We start from the raw sequence: 17,901 nt of genomic DNA on the forward strand, positions 1-17,901 counted from the left end.
AAGATGTGGTATATATACACAATGGAGTATTACATGGCAATGAGGAAGAATGAAATATGGCCATTTGTAGGAAAGTGGATGGACCTTGAGGGTGTCATGCTAAGCGAAATAAGTCAGGCGGAGGATAGATACCATATGTTTGCACTCATAGGTCTAACAGGAAAACAGAAGAAACCTAATGGAGGACTAGGGGGAGGGGAAGAGGGAAAGAGAGTTGGGGAGAGAGAGGGATGCAAAACTTGAGAGACTACTGAATACTGAAAACGAACTGAGGGTGGAAGGGGGAGGGGGGAAAAGAGGTGGTGATGATGGAGGAGGGCACTTATGGGGAAGAGCACGGGGTGTTGTATGGAAACCAATTTGACAATAAACTATTTAAAAAAATAAATAAAAATGAAAAGATTACAAACCAAAAAACAAAAAACAATCCAATTTAAAAAAAATGAGTGAAAGATTGGAACATGCTTTACCAAAGAAGATATATGGGTGGAAATAAGCACATGAAAAGATGTTCAACCTCAGTAGTCACTATGGAAATACACATTAAAACGAGCTATCATTACTCACTTATTAGGATGTCTGAAAGAAAAAGAAAAACTGACAAGAACTTTCATAAGGTGCTCACAGAAGTACAAAAATGGCACAGCCATGTTGAAAAACAGTTCAGTTTTTTACAACGCTAAACATATATGTAACCATATGACCCAGCAAGTGCATTCTTAGGTGTCCTACCCAAGCGAAACAAAAACTTATGTTCACACAAAACCCCAAATAATGTATGTTTATAAAAGCTTGTATCATGCCATTTACATGACATTCTGGAAAGGGTAAAGTATAGGGACACAAAACAGACCACGGTTCCCAGGGGCTGGGGTGGGCGGGGAGAGGTTCACTTCAAAGGGACACGGAGGACACTTGGGGAGAATGAATTGTTCTGTACCTTGATTATAGTTGTGGCTTTATGACTGTATGTCTGTCAAATTTCACAGAAATGTACACTAAAAAGTGGGACTGTTACATTTAATAAATGATACTTATTAAAACAAATAAAACCCCGAACGGCCTCACGCTGCTGAAGCATGCTCCCAGAGCCCTGTGCTCCCTTAGTCTTTAGGCTTTTGTTGTGGATTTTGAGACCTCAGGGGAGAGGCGGACCTGAGGGCTGGGGACCTCAGGGGGCCTCGCCCAACAGCTAGCTATTCACCAACTTGGTAGAAATACTTCAATACTGTCAATGTGTCACCGCTGGTAAGGGTGCCCTCATGCAAACCAGCTAGACGCTCGTCTGTCAAATAATGTCAGAGTTTCTTTCTTTCTTTTTTTATTTTTTTTAACATTTATTTTTGAGAGACAGAGCATGAGTCGGGGAGGAGCAGAGAGAGAAGGAAACACAGAATCGGAAGCAGGCTCCAGGCTCTGAGCTGAAAGCACAGAGCCTGATGTGGGGCTAGAACCCACAAACTGTGAGATCATGACCCGAGCACAAGTCTGACGCCCAACCAACTGAGCCACTCAGGCGCCCCAGAGTTTCTATGAAAATTTTCGCAATATTTGCTTTTGATATTTACTTTGCCTTTATCCCTCTGCTTTTAAAAAACCTCTGTTCACCCCATGTGATCACATAAGCACCAGAGTCTGAGGCAGCACACCTGTGCGTTCGTAAGAGTATTTTGTGGGTTAGAAAGACACTACCCTGCTGGACCATTCTGTGAAGTTGAGGACATGAGTCTAAAGTTTACTTTGTAATTATTGCTTCTTTCCTAATACAAAGAAAATTAACATGAGAGGACCATATCCAAAATATTATGTAGCATGGCCAGAGTCTGGGAGCATAGGCAAATGCTCAATAAATGATTCTTTTGATAATATACTACTTCATGTGGAGGGATTAAATGTTTTGTATCAAGGTGACTAGGCCATAGTAGCCAGGTATTTGGTCCAACACTAGACCAGATGTTTCTGTGAAGCTATTTTTTTGGATGAGATGAACAATTTAAATCGGTGGACTTTGAATAAAGCTGATTACCCTCCAGGATGTGGGTGGGCCTCATCTAATCAGCTGAAGGCCTTAAGAGAGAAAGCCTGAGGTCCCCTTCCAGACTGCCTTCAGACTCAAGCTGTCAACTCTTCCCTGGGTGTCCAGCCAGCCCTGCAGCTTTGTGACCTGCCAGCCCCCATGATCATATGAGCCAATTCCTTGAAATAAATCCGTCTCCTTCTCCCCCTCACCCCGACACACTTCGTATTGGTTCCGTTGCTGTGGAGAACCCTAATATACAAGGTAAAATAATATGATTTGTTTCCAGACTTTACAGCCACACTGTAGTATGAGAATCCTGGGCAGAACCATAAAACAATGCAGACGCAGAATAAAAACAATTAAGTCATTTGTGAATATTTACTTTGTACTTTTATTGCCTTAACAGCTGCTGCTTCTTAACACGATTGTGCATGAACTGCACATGGACACCGCCCAAAGAATTTAATAATATAAAGTAACAAATAAAGGTGTAGAAAACTGACGACCAGATTGTTCCTAATGCTTTCCTCATCTCTCATAATCAAAAAGGCAGGTGTCTGACCGAAACCGCTGAAAAGGCTGGCATTAACAAGGACGTGGATCCTCATTTTATATGGGGTCTAATTCCCTTTGACACTTCTTTTAGCAGAAGTTCCTCCTCTTCACCACTGGCTATAAAGAGCTCATTAAATTCATTTTATGATACATCTATTAAATGCCTTCTCTGCCTCATGCTGGAGGAAAGCTGCAGCTATGCAGAACGCAGGCCGGGGCGCCTGGGTGGCTCAGTCGGTTAAGCATCCAACTCCTGATTTCGGTTCAGGTCATGATGTCACGGATTCATGAGATCGAGCCCCGCATCGTACTCTGTGCTGACAGTGCAGAGACTGCTTGGGATTCTCTGCCTCCCTCTCTCTCTACCATACCTCATTCGTGCACACATCCTCTAAGTAAATAGCAAAACCAAAATATTAACAAAAAAAAGAACGCAAGCTGTAAGGGATGAGTTTACATGAGGTAGGGGAACTTTCAGCTGAACATGGCCTACCTCCCTCGCTATCATCAGAGATGAAATATCCTCCACCCCTATTACAAGGAGCGAGAAACGTATTTTCTGTCTCTGCTCTCAAGGAGCTAGCAGAGGGCTTAGACATACAGAGGTGACTCTAGACCACAGACAGAGGCAGTGTGCATAGCACAGAGGTTAAGAGTATGGACATGAGGCAGATGATAACTCTATGCCACCTGGGAGACAGTTAATCTCTCTGAGCTCTAGTTTCTTCATTTCTAAAGAGGGAAAAACATCGCAAGGGATGCTGGGAAGATTATGTGCACTATACAGATAAATCCGTGAGCACACTTCCTTGGCGCGCAAAAAAGGTAAAGCAACGTTCTTGATTTCTATTCTTACAATAAGTGATTCTTTTGGTAGTATACCACAAAACACAGTATGATGGTAAAATTTCTGGTCAACCTGCCTAGGTTATAGCACCCGGACATTTGGTCAAATGCCAGTCTAGATGTTGCCGTGAAGGAATCTATTGTTACAAATTAACATCAGCATGATGACATTCCAGAGAAAGGGAACAGGGATTCAGCTCTGTGAACGTGCAGGGCACACAGGGTTAAACAGAGGGTCTGGCCCGTGCCAGAGAATGGCAAACGGGAGAACAGGTTGGAAAGGTATCTGCCTTGAAATACCGTCGCGCCTCTCAGTAAGAAGGGATTAGGGCAGCACCTGGTTCAGTCCACTGAGTGACCAATTCTTGGTTTGGGCTCAGGTCATGACCTCACGATTTGTAGGACTGAGCCCCGTGTTCAACTCTGACCATGCAGAGCCTGCTTGGGATTCTCTCTCACCTTCTCTCTCTCTGCCCCGCTCTCTCTCTCACAAGATAAACTTAAAAAAAAAAAAAGAAGTGATTGTGAAGCCCCATATATGCCTCAGTTTACAATGAAATAAGTATTAGCTGGCAATTATGAAACCTTGGTATCTCTGATTTCCAACTCAACGGTTTTTATCACTTAACATGAAATACCAAGGTGGTTACCAAAAAAACCCCTATATATCTGAATCATTAAGTGAGTTATAAAAATGAGTTAAAATCTGTTACAAATGTTAGTACTTTTGGCTTTATTATACAGATAGTTTACAGCAATTACCACACAATTTTCTTTCAACCCCATGTTCTCAGAGCTGCGATTCAACATTCAACCATAAATAAGTCACATGAATGGTGACATCTTTGTGCCACGAGATTATGTTCCAGACATGTATGTAAGTTAGCACCTGAACTCATGAACATTGTCACACTTACCATTTCACTTAACATGCTAAAAAATTAAATTCTCTTACCGAATGCACCCAAGAGATGACCTTGGAATTCCTCAGAAAGTACATGATGTCATTCACATGTTCATTATTATGGGAACAGACCTAGATTTACCCTCCCTTTTAGCGAAGAAGGTTTTCTTGTTTTTTTCCAGCTTAAATTACAGTAAAAGGAAAGGAGTGGATAAAGAGGACAGACACTATGCCACCCAGAGAAGATGGCCTTGGTCCGGATCAAGAGTCTGCCATCTTGGCAGGGCCTCGTTTAAGGCATAGCTTTTGTTCAGTCTGAGAATGTATTTATTATGCTTGTATTTTTGAAAAGTATTTTCGTGCTGGCTGCTAGGTTGACTTTGTTTTGTTTTGTTTAGCACTTTAAAAATGTTGTTCCACTGTTTCCCGGCCTTCACAGTTTCTGACGAGAAGGTCACAGATTCTGAATGATTCCTTTGTATGTAATTTGTTATTTTTCTCTGGTTGCTTTCACGATTTTTCTATCTTTGATTTTTCTTTTAATTTATAGTTAACATACAGAGCAGTGCTGGTTTCAGGAGGAGAATTCAGGGACTCATCCCTTACAGGCAACACCCAGTGCTCATCCCAACAAATGCCCTCCTTACTGTCCATCACCATCTAGCCCATCCCCCACGTACCTTCCTAAATCAACCATCCGTTTGTTCTCGATCATTAAGAGTCGCTTGTGGTTTGTTTCCCTCTCTCCTCTCTTCCCATTCCCTTTCCTTGTGTTCTTCTGTTTCGTTTCTTAAATTCCACACGTGAGTGAAATCTATTTGTCTTTCTTCGACTTATTTCACTCAGCATAATACATCCTAGCTCAATCCACCTCACTGCAACTGGCAAGATTTAATTCTTTTTGATGGTGGAGTAATATTCCATTGTATGTATATGTGTGTGTATATATATATGCCACATCTTCTTTATACACTCATGAGTTGATGGATATTTGGCCTCTCTCCATAGTTTGGCTCTTGTTGATAATGTTGTCATAAACAATGGGATACATGTACCCCTTCAAATCTATATTTTTGTTTCCTTTGGGTAAATATCTAACAGTGCAATTGCTGTAGTTCTATTTTTAGTTTCTTTTTTTTAATGTTTATTTCTCTTTGAGAGAGACAGAGAGAGTGTAAGCAGGGGAGGTCAGAGAGAATGGGGGACACAGAATTTGAAGCAGGCTCCAGGTTCCACGCTGTCAGCACAAAGCCCACACAGGGCTAAAGCCCACAAACTGTGAGATCATGAACTGAGTCAAAGTCAGACACCCATTGATTGAGACACCCAGGCACCCCTTATTTTTAGTTTCTTGACAAACCTCCATACTGTTCTCTAGATGCACCAGTTTACATTCCAACTAACAGTAGAAGACAGCTCCCCTTTCTCCACTTCCTTGCCAACCCCTGCTGTTTCTTGTGTTGTTAAGTTTAGCCATTCTGATGGGTGTGAGGTGGTATCTCGTTGTATCTTTGGTTTTCAGTAGCTTTGCCCGGGCATTGTTTTCTTCATAATTTATACCGCTTAAGGTTCGCTGAGTTCCTTGAAAATGTCAACTTAGGTCTTTCATCATATTTGGGAAATTTTCAGGTGTTATTTCTTCAAATATTTCTGTGGCATTTCTCTTAGTTAAGAGAAAAATTAGGAAAAATCTGTTCCTTCTGGGATACCAATTATACCTCTATCGGGCCTTTCAACGTTGTCTGGCAGATCCCTGATGCTGTGTGTTCATTTTTGTTTCCGATCTTTCTTCTCTGTTCTTCACATTGAATTATCTCTACTGCTCTACCTCCCAGCTCACCGACTTTTCCTCTGTTACACCCAGTCTGCTCTGAAGCCCATCAAGTCAAGTTTTTAATTCAGATATATTGTATTTCAACTCTAGAATTTCTATTTGTTTTTGCTATCGTTTCTTTTCTCCCCCTGGTCTTTGATTCAGTACAAACTTATTTTTCTTTACTTCACTGAGAATACTTGTGTTAAAAGCCTCATTGGTCAAAATTCTGGGTCCTCTCAGCAGGTTGGTCTCTGCTGATTGTCTTTTCCCTTGAGAATAGGCCACATTTTCCTTAAGTATTCATGCGTAATTTGGGGTTGTATCCTGGACACTGTGAAGGTTATACTGTGAAGATGCTGGATTCTGTTCCATTCCTCTAAAACTAGAAAGGAGTGTTAATGTTTCTGTTTTCATAAACAATTACTTTGTTGGAACAAAACTGCAAACTCTGTCTCTTTGGAATTTGTATCTCTAGCTACACTGCTTTATGCTTGTCCCAAAGTGCCGGTCACATATCTAATATTGCTTGTTATTAGATGGGGAGCAGCCACTACATAAAAATAGACTGTAATATAAAGGCCATTTTTTTTAGACTGCTGCTTTAACTCAGAACTCAGAATGCATTTCTCATATAAATAATTCTGTTACCTTCAGTGGTCATATTAGCAAACCATTTAATCAAGTCATTTAACCCCTCCCCCCCTACTCAAATCCAGCTGTAATTGCTTGTTTACATAAGAAAAAGCAAAGCTTTTTTTGGCTTTCTTTTCCGCAAATGATCAGACAACTAAAAACATAACTGGTATGGGATCACTTTTACCATTAAATTCTCTTAAGGAAGCAAATGTGCCAATTACCATTCTCTAAAACTCTAATGGGAGGGACTTCTCTTTGTGGGCAAAATACATTAGAACTAAAGACATTTAACAATAAGAAAGACCCAGACAAAATAAAAACCACACTTTTCCACGAAATTAGCAAAGAGTAGTGGAAGCAAGGAAGCTGTGATGGTCAGTCTTCAAGATGGCGCCCAGGATCCTTCCCCGCTAGTACCTCCTCCCACAATGAGTACAGTTATCTGTCTAATCAATAGGGTAAAACAGAAATGACAGTGCATAACTTCAAGGCTAGGTCATAAAAGACATTCCCATGCTCTACATGTCTACCTCTCTTAAGGTATTTATTTATTTTTTTTATATTACAGTCATTTTTATGTATTAGGATAAACGTCTAAGTTATCTTTGTTTTTTTCCACAATGCTTAGCACAGGGCTGACTTGCTAGTTAATGATGAATAATTATATGGCAAATAAACGAACATTAAATATTGAGGTGCTAACTTTCTTTCCATCAAAAATAACTGTGAGACTTCTGATATGTCTTGAAATGATTTCTTCAAACGACATTTGTGATTTGCTGTATTTATATATGTTTATAGCTTTATATCTGATTCAGTATTTTCCTTCTGAGATACGAATTATACATACAGCAGACTTTTTTATAGTGTGCCCCAAGTCCTCAAAGCGTCTTCATTCTGCTCTGTTGCTCTAATTCTCTTAGGCTCTCTCTCCCGCGGAGGAGGGAATGTAACTGTTTCAGAGACGGGCCAGGACAGCAGAAACTATGGTGGTGTTCTATTCCAGGCCTGCTTCTGAGAAGCAACATGTGAGAGCAGTGGAGATCCGAGTACGCGGAACCTTGGGTTCGCTGCTTGCCTACCGTCATCTCCTTAAAGAGAATCAGCACCAAGTCCGACCCCTAGCTAGGTTATAAGGTTTTACTCATCACCATGTGGCCACTGTCTGACACACAGTGACCAGAGTAGTTGCTCAATAAACATTCACTGAATAAACTAAATGAACCAAGATCCTTGTTCAGAACCAAGAAAGCACACTTTCTGGGCCTCAGATACCCTTCTGCTTTTTATATTAGGTTCACCTCAGATCCTTGTTCTACACTTTGCCCTTCCTTCTCCCAAAGCCCCCCGACTCTGACTTGGAATAGAGGAGTGCCTTTGCATATATTCAACAAGAGAGAGAAATTAAAGATTCCTTTAATTCTGTTGCCAAAGCTTCAGTGACCACCACCTGTTACAATTCTGAGTACAGGGGTAGCTGGGTGGTTCAGCTGACTGAGCGTCTGACTGAATTCAGCTCAGGTCATGATCTCATGGTTCGTGAGTTTGAGCCCCACGTGGGGCTTTGTGCTGTCAGTGCGGAGCCTGCTTCCAATCCACTGCCCTCCTCTCCCTGTGCAACTCCCATGCTTACACTTTTTCTCTCAAAAATAAACATTAAAAAAAAAAGAATTCTGAGTACATTTTGCTATAAGATATCATGGAATTTTAGGGGGTGCAAAATGACTTTTTAATAAGCTGGCTAGGAATTTGACCACCTGAACTGATCCTCGTGAGAAATGCATTCTGAGTAAAACCACAGACTAAATGTGCCTTTTGGATCACAGTTCATTGTAAGTAGGACTGCCTATATGCCAAAAACTATTAATATTACAAAACTAGTTGTCTGATACTGTCCTCTGAATATTTTCTTACAACTACTTCCAAAGGGAGGTGTTAATAGTAAAGGTAGACTACTAGTTAATAATCTGCATATTTTGTCCTACTATTTATATTCTCAAAGATTCAGAGCTCTTATAAAATTCACTACTTCTGCTATCAGATACCAAGTTAAGAATGAAAAAACGTCTCCATACTCCACACAAATAGAACTTTCAGGCAGTCAATCACATCCATGTCTATATACCAAACTAGAGGGCTCTTTATCTTAAGTACAAGCTATTCCTTAATTGTGGCAGAGACTTCCTTGCAGTCTCTGACGGCTCGGGTGCGGGGAAAACTGCCTTCAGCCTTGGAGCCTGCTTGCATCATTCCACGTGTCTTGGTGAGCGAGGGCAGCTTACTTGCCACTTGGAAGAATTAGGCTCTATTACAGATCCTTTAAGAGCTCATTAGGATTAATGACTGAGTAGCATCACAGCTGTCACATAATCAGCTGTCGAAAAATCACCGAGCTAAAAACTCCACCGCACATTCTATTATCTCTGCTTCACAGAAGGTTCTGAAATCCACCTCTGGGCTGGTATTTCATCAGCCTACATGCGCACTTCGAAGCATCATCGAAGGCTCTTCCAAGACAACAACTGCGTAGTTTTCCTAAGGGAAGGCTGTTATTCCTAGGAATGCCCTTTCTGGAGTCACCCCTGCTCAGTGCCCATCATTTGGATCCAGGTCACCAGGGGAGCCGCTGTTCTCTGTGTACAAGCTTGTTGTCATCTCTCTTGCTAGAACTACACACAGTATGAGCCAGTACGCAGGGTGTCGGGATTACAAGGACAGGGTCAAATCCGTGGGCTGAGTAGCCTCAAAGACCTCTCCAGTATTCTTGGGCTGTTTATGTGAGGACAGTTAGGTCAGTTAAAAGCAGGTTCTGACAGCCCAGTTCTCCTGTATTAATCCCATACCACTCTGGGAAACATTTTAAGGTGGTTCTGTCCCACTGTTATAGAAGAGGAAGCTGAGGGGCGCCGGGGTGGCTCAGTTGGTTAAGCATCCGACTGGCTCAGGACATGATCTCACGGCTCATGAGTTCAAGCCCCACTTTGGGGCTCAGAGCCCCAACAGCTCAGAGCTTCGAGCCTGCTTCAGATTCTATGTTTCCCTCTCTCTCTCTGCTGCTCCCTCGCTCACGCTCTGTCTCTCTCAAAAATAAGCAAAACAAAATAAAAGAAAATAAAAAGCTGAAACTGCTTTTCTAAAAGCCTGACTGAGAAGGAAAGATCATCGCTCCTCTGAAAATAAAAGCCTATCGCTTCCCTTGAACTGAAACATCTGTTTTGGCTGCCAGAATCCTGATTCGTACTAAGGGACTATTTCAAATGTTGCATTCTAAATATTTCGGAATGGTCAAGTTCCAGATACCAGGGCTCTTCCTGGAGGAAATTTGTCACTGCGGTGGAGTGCAGAAGTTTTTAAGCTCATGCCGATTCCTCCAGTTTCAGTGACTGATATGACTGAGTTTATAGGAGTATTCACGGACTCGTTTTTGACTGGAAAATAATCACCAGCTTGCTCACTACCCGAACTCGAAGTCTAATACTGTGAATTGCTTGCCCAATATTCTTAGTTTCAAAAGGTATTTGGTTAAGCATATTAAGGCCAAAGACAGAATCGAACTATTTCTAAATTACATCAGGACCAAATAAAGAAACAGCAACGAGCGTGGAAAAGAGTTTAGCTCTAGTACGCCAGGAGCTCAGCCTTACCCACTGCACCCGACGACTTTGTTGTACAGATAGGACGGCAGGCCTTTCAGATGAACGTTGTTATCCACATACACGCACTGGAGTTCTCGAGATCGACCTAGATCTGGATTAGAAAGAGAAGTACTGTAATTCCCATAACTACGCACCGGCACAGTGTGAAACGTTAAATATAATCCATAATATCGAAATAATTCAAAATTTCTAGTCTGGAAGACAAACTATTAACAGATTTACTTGAACTCTGTGTGTGAAACCAAGTCAGCTCACATAGTGGATTACTGTGCATCAAAAACGTGACCATATGGGGCACCTGGGTGGCTCAGTTGGTTGAGTGTCTGACTTTGGCTCTGGTTGTGATCTCACGGTTTATGAGTCTGAGCCCTGTATCGGGCTTGCTGCTGTCAGCATAGAGCCTGCTTCGGATCCTGTCTCTCTCTTTCTCTCTCTCCTCTTCCCTGCTCACACTCTCTCTTTATCAAATAAACATTAAAAAAAAAGAAAGGAAAAAGTGACTGTAGAAAAATTACTTAACCCACCTGGACCTTGATTTCTTGAATTGTAAAATAAGATAACTGAGAATAGAATATTATTAAATTTCCTTCCTACACAGAACTTCTATGACCTTTTATAATGTTTGTTGTAGGTCTTCATTCAGTTTCATTTTTCTCCAATGGAAAGCTGGGAGATCAGCCTGGACCAGCTTAGTTCTACCCCTCTATTAACCAGTGTCTCTCCTCTGGGCGGAGAGATAGGATCAGCAGGGGTGGGGTGGGGCGAGGGATCAGGCCCTGGTTGGGCTGAAGTCTCTGGAGCTAGGCCGACGCAGGAATGGAACAAGTGTCCAAGGCTATGGAGAGAAAAAGAAGCAAAGGGAACTCTAAATCTCAGTGCCCTAGTGAGGTCTGAGGGCGAGATGGACAAGGCACGTAAGGACTGGAATGGACCTTGTTAAGAAGAAAACCATAGGCCCAGAATGGAGTCACTTATGCTCAGTCACGTCACCAAACAGGGGCTTAATACCTAACCTAACTGCAGTTTCACCTTACCCCTACTCTGCCCCTGCCCCAGACCGTACCCTTAAACCAGTCAACATGGAATTTCCTGGTCAGGAAATTTACCGATAGACCCCATCCGTTCCCCTTAGTGGGGTGACCTTGCCTGAAACAATGCGTTCTTTCCCAATAATTTCCTTTTTACTGCTCCCGCTCTGCCTTTTAAGATTTTTCCTTTCCTACAGCTTGACAGAGCTCCTTTCTACTTGCTAGACGGGATACTGCCCCATTATCACTTAATCAGGCCAATTAGTTCTTCAAACTTACTCAGGTTGAATTTTTGTTATTTAACAGTACGTACCAGGAATGGGGGGGGGGTGTCCAAAAAGAGGGGTTTGCAACAGAAACAGGTGTGCCAGAAAGAGACAGAATCCAAATGTTTTCCAGAAGAAGCTGGGCAACGGGGGAGCCAAGAATGGAGGGGGAACACAGTGAAAAGAAGAGGCACAGAGTTACCGAAGGTGATCTCTGGCCCCACAGGCAGGAGAGACACTTCCAAGTGTTGAGGTCATCCCTTCCTGCCTACCGTGTGCCCAGGAATACTCAACCAGCCTTCCTTTCCACTCCTAGCACTCACTGGGTGGGGCTCTTTGTCTTCACTGTCACAGAACAGAGTCCTCAGCAGCCTTCTAACCCTCTTCTCCCTGAAGCAAGAACATTATTTTTGAAACGTTTTCTGGTACTCTGCTTGTGCAAACAGGCAACAGGCTAAAGGACATCTCTTCCCCCTCGTCCTGCAGTTTGGGAAGGACTGGGGGGCCCAGATAGCTAAATTAGGGTGTTCTTAAGTATATTTACATTTCAAAAGAAAACTCGTTTACCTATTAAGGACCTTGTAGGCTCTGTAGTAGGCCCTGGGGATAAAGATGAGAATCCGTAGTAATACAGATGAAGACAGACAGGAAAAATGACTGCAGGACAATCACTGCGCAAGAGAGTGGCTTGTAGAAGTCTTACGGATTCTGGACACGCTGTCACAGACAGTGGGAAGGGTGACAGAAGACTGAGGTAAGAAGGGTTCCTTGTGGTCTAGGGGGCCGAAGGCCCTCCCTCCTCCTTCCCCCTGCGAGTCAGTCCTATCATAATCCTGATAATCCTGTCCAGGACTAGCACCAGAGCAAGACACAAAAAGAGGAAGCAAAGCTGGGAGTGCTGGGAGTCAAAAAAGGGGAAGTGGCAACTCTCAGGGAAAAAAAAGAATTTCCGGGTTTCTGGCTAGAGACACCCTTCCCTAATGTGGGGGCTGGACGATGTCTAACAAGAGAAAAGGCAGAAATGGCATGTGACTTCAGACAGTGAGCCACAGAAGGCACTGTGGCTTTTTCTTTGCTCTCCGCCTTGGATCACTGGTTCTGGAGGAAGACAGCTTCCTGGGCAGAAGAGCCCTCCAGCAGATTTCTGGAGAAGAAATGAGGCCCACAGCCAACAGCCATGTGAGTGAGCCATCTTGGAAGCAGCGCCTCCAAGCCACAGGTCAAGTCTTCAATTACTCCAACCCCAAGGCTATGTAAATGTCCGGTTCCTCCTCAAAATCTTGCATATTAATTTTAGCATCCAACAATGGATCTCAGTTTGCAGTAATTATTGCAAGGTATTTATCTAATGCTGTACTATATTTCCGTCAATGTTTATTAAGTGCAATTCAGTAAAGAAGTGGCTTTCCTTCCTTCCCATTTATGTATTTGATTGACTTTTTAAAAGCTTATTTATTTATTTAGAGGGAGGCAGAAATAACACAAGTGGAGGAGGGGCAGAGAGAAAGAGAATCCCAAGCAGGCTCTGTGCTACCAGCACAGTGCCCCATGTGGGGCTTGAACCCACAAAGCTGTGAGATCATGACCTGAGCCAAAACCGAGGGTCAGATGCTTAACCGAACTGAGCCACCCAGGCTCATACAGATATATCCATATGGATTCATGGATATTTATTTCATCATAAGGACAAAAACCACAATACGATTATGATTTATTGTGTTGGTCAAAATGTTCCAGTTCTGGCAATTATGAGCAGCTTTAGGTTGGCTCTTACGTTCTTCTAACAAGTTTTCATCCTTTTTTCAAAATTTTTTTAATGTTTATTCATTTTTTCGAGAGAGAGAGTGAGCAGGGGAGGGGCAGAGAGAGGGAGGGAGAGATAGAGAGAGAGAGAGAGAGGAGGAGCAGAGAGAGAGAGAGAGAGAGAGAGAGAGAGAGAGAGAGAGAGAGAAAAGAAGAATTCAAAGCAGGCTCCAGGTTCTGAGTTGTCAGCACAGAGCCTGACATGGAGTTTGAACCCACGAACTGTGAGATCATGACCTGCGCTGAAGTTGGCTGCTTAACTGACTGAGTCACCAGATGCTCCAGTTTTCATCCTTTTTTGAGCACTTCTTTACTTTCTGGCACAAGATGTTCTAAGCTCAGCTTGTGTTTTCCCTCCTTTAGCCCTGAAATCAACTATTTCTCCCAGGAGCTTCCATTCCTTTTACTGGGGTGTAGGGTTTATAAACCAGATCTGAGCCGTGCGTGCTCATTCCTGTGGGGGGTACCACTGCTCCTGGGATCTCTTCAGGGGCAGACCTATAAAACATATGGGTGTACGTGAATCTGTGTATACATCTCCATCTGTGTCAAAAGATGGGTAGATTCCTGGTACTTCCCTCCAGAGGGGTCTACCAATTTGCATTCCCTCCAGCAACGCATGAAGGCATTGCGTTTCTCACAGTCTTGCCAACTTTTAAAACATGTGATCCTTTTTAAAAATTTGTGTTGTTCTGATAGGTGAGAAATGATATCCCAGCATTGTTTTACTTTGCATTTCTTTAATTCTGAGTGTGAACATTTTCAAACACATCTGAGGGCCATTGTTACTTTTTTGTGTGTGAATCGTCTGCTCCTATCCCACGTGTCTGTTCTCTCACTAGCCATGTGAGCAGGGCTGTGGCGTGCAATACCACGCAGTTCGACGGCACAGTAGTGCTCGGCCCCTCAGCCTTACCAGGTCGTTATGAGAACTGATAGCGGAAGTCACCTGTGAAATTTAAACCACTGTACAATTATTCTTTTTTAAGCCTAAGAATATATACTTGCCAAAGCAATGTGTCCTGCTACTTCAGTAAACACGTATACATGTATATACTGGTAAAAAAAAAAGGCTGTACATTTAAAGAATGAAGATGGGAAAAATACAGATAGAAATACCAGAATCCACTTGCAATGAAAAAGGCCTTGGCGATACCCAAAGAATTTGTCGTCTAGGTTTCTTTGCTACTTCTGTGACATGCCTACAAATCTCCTGTCATCACAAATAGACACCTGTAGACTGGAAATTTTTTTAAAAAATGAAACTACACTGATAAAATGCAAAAAGCCCTGGTTTCAGAGCTCCTATGGACTCAAAGAAAGATGCTTTACTCGAGCTTATGCCGTGGGAAAGAGTGTAAGATACTAGTCATGGAGTGAGAATGCAGTCTTGGAGTTACACAGGCTGGGTCAGAATACCAAGTGAGTACTTTCCCTAACTACATAAAGGGGACCATCAGGCTGGCTCTTACGTTCAGTGAGAATTACTAGTGAGGTTTCTAAATTATCAAGTCGAATCCTTGGCATACACCTTCTCCAATATATGGCACTTATTATTATTCTAATTATTAGCAGGTGACATATTTGGAAGTGTGGCCCTACAGTAGAAGGCCAATTAAGAGAGAATTCTCCTTGGCATGCGGCAAAAGGCACTAACATTTTTCTATGGTTTAATTGCATAGAAAAGAGTTGGAGGCAACAGCCTCTAGAGACGGTGATTCATCCCGAGTTAAGGACACAAAACGGGACATGACGGAGGAAGCACCTCTCCCCTCTAATACGCCCAAAAGAGCTTGTGCAAAAATTAAATGAGGCTCCACGCAAAGATCATAATACAGAGTTAAATAAAAGCTGCCACTTGCCGCTTTTTACATAATTTCCTCTTCTTTCCTATCCTAGTTTTATAAGGGAAAAATATGAAGTTCCCTTCTCTTCCCAATGATTTAAAAATGCTGTTTGGTTCAGATTTTTAAAAAATGTTTATTATTTATTTCATTGAGGGAGAGAGACAGAGTGTGGGCAGCAATGGGACAGAGAGAGAAGGAGACAGAATCTGAAGCAGGCTCCAAGCTCTGAGCTGTCAGCACAGAGCCCGAAGCGGGGCTCGAGTTCACGGACTGTGAGATCATGACCTGAGCCGAAGTCGGACACTTAACCAACTGTGCCACTCGGGCACTCCAATTTTTGGTTCAGATCTTATCTTAGATTTTCAGCACTCCAGAGAAGTCTTTTTGTGTCTCCTGACCACTTTGGGGAATGTAATGTTTTTTATATCTGTCCCATAACAGGAATGAACAGGTTTCCACGGAAGCTAGAAGAAAACGTGAATCGGTGGCGTTCAAACCCATCCCACAGCCATCAGCAGAATACTGCACGGACAGGAGCACTTGATATAGACACTTGGAACTTTCCATATAACACAATCTCGTAGACAGTAAGAGAGCAGTAGTGAAATTACAGGATGTTGTAGGCTATGGAGTTAAGATGGAGTCTGATTCCTGACTTTCTACTTTCCAACTGCTTCTGGGCACTAGGGGAAATGAAACGCTCCCTGCGTGCTCCCTCCTCTGCAAAATGGGAGACAGTGATATCTATCCTATCTCACAGGCTTATACAGCACCGAGCTCGATCCCCTGCGTCACAACCGGTTCTCATACGTCTTCATCTCTTACTTCTCTCCTCTGAATATAAAGCGAAGATCATGAAACGGAGTCCGAGGTTATACAGAGAAGCAGGCCACTCTTGCTTTAGCTGACCCAGCACAGCCTCCTGGTGAGGCGGAGAGGCCTAGACACCTGGCCCGCAAGGTCACCGGCTGCACGCGCAGAGCTGTGACCGCTTTACGAGAGCATGCAAAACCCTTCCGCTGGCGAAACCCCAAGCACAACGGAACGGCATTTTTAATCATAATGAGGCTGAAATGTAAGTGGTTTCTGCTGAAAAAGCTTTGCAGTCGTTCTTCTGTTCTTTAAAGAGAAAAATCTCCACTCAATAGCTTTGGAAGAGACCATTCATGTACTAGCTAATGAGCCGGTTTGTTTTCTTCCTTCTGTTAATTTTAATATACCAATACCTTGCAATAAATATACCAGGTAATAATATGTTTTAAAGTTCCCGTGCAAAAAATGCCCAGTCTCTCAACCTTATAAAGCAAGGACGTTGTCCATATGCATATATGCTAAAGCAACAAAGAACTTTTTCATGTGGCTTTTAAAATTGCTGTACTGTCTAAAAATGTTTCCCCTTTTCTTCCAGATGCACAGATCAAAGTACTGTTACTTGGAAATTAGCAAAAGCTAGCGGTCCTGCACAAACTCCAGTTCTTTTTCTTTTTTAACTTCAAGGCTCTGGCATATGCCGTCCACATGGCTGAAGATGGGAGAAAAACCTGTGTATGTAGCTTACTGCTCTTTGAACCACACTGTAAAAAGCAGGCACAGAATGACAGCACGGGCCAGAACTGAATAGGATCTGTTTACTGCACACAGACCAGTATGAAACTCATTTATTTTATCAAAAGGTGAGTGAGGTAGCCTCTTCCACAAAAGGATGGGGTAACAGAAACTACAACGCCAAAGCGACAGACCTACATAGGTTGTTTGGAATTCTTCTATCCATGTCCCACCGGTTAGCGTAGTTCCATCAGTCAGATATGTGATTAGTCATAATTACACTTTAATGTAATTATAAAATGTGGGTTTCTTCACAAGGAATTCAGAGTAATTTACAGTGTATTCCCAAATCATCTCTAGAACAAAGTCTGAATTTGCCTACATGATGCCTTTTATAAAGAGAACTTTTCAACCGCTTCTTCAGAAGAATAACTTTAAGTGTTAGTTTCTTCTTTTATTATTAAAGTATAGTTGATAGTGTTAGTTTCTGTAAATATATGCACACATACTCCATTAAATCTTTTACGTAATCAATTTTCTAATCTATTCAACTTGTACAAAGTAAGATTTCAGCGTGAATTATAATAAGATGCTTTACACATAGATCATTAACAACTGTTAAAATAAATTGATTTTAATGAATTTGAATGACTGAAGGCTTCCTTTGCTGTTGGCTTAAATATTTAAGCATCAGGATCTCTATTTCTCTTCTTTCCCCCTCAGCACCTCTATTTGTCTTGCATAGTTCAGGTGACAAAGAAATTACAAGCAATGAGCTAGACACTGTGCCAGATGCTTGGGGTACAAAAGTGAAGACACCTAGAGTTCCAACCTCTCGAAGTGTCTAGTGAAACAATAAAAATAGTTCACATTGACTGTGTGCTCAGAGCGTATTTATGAGTGACAGAGGTGTTTTAAATAGATCTTATTTAATACCCACAATAGTTCCATGAGGTTGGTATTAATTTTACCCTGTTTC

At 42.3% G+C, this 17,901-nt stretch overlaps 1 protein-coding gene across 3 annotated transcripts in view; it reads right to left on the bottom strand.

Moving 5' to 3' along the window:
• Window positions 1–17,901, bottom strand: part of LRRC28 (leucine rich repeat containing 28) — a 150,959-nt gene that overhangs the window by 32,177 nt on the left and 100,881 nt on the right. For all 3 annotated transcript variants that reach the window (XM_029951734.1, XM_029951732.1, XM_029951733.1), the window contains one exon: window positions 10,422–10,524. In XM_029951734.1, coding sequence (XP_029807594.1) covers window positions 10,422–10,524 — 103 coding nt within the window. The remainder of the gene's footprint in view (window positions 1–10,421; window positions 10,525–17,901) is intronic.

The sequence above is a fragment of the Suricata suricatta genome, chromosome 9, assembly GCF_006229205.1.
Source record: "Suricata suricatta isolate VVHF042 chromosome 9, meerkat_22Aug2017_6uvM2_HiC, whole genome shotgun sequence".
Classification (NCBI taxonomy): Eukaryota; Metazoa; Chordata; class Mammalia; order Carnivora; family Herpestidae; genus Suricata; species Suricata suricatta.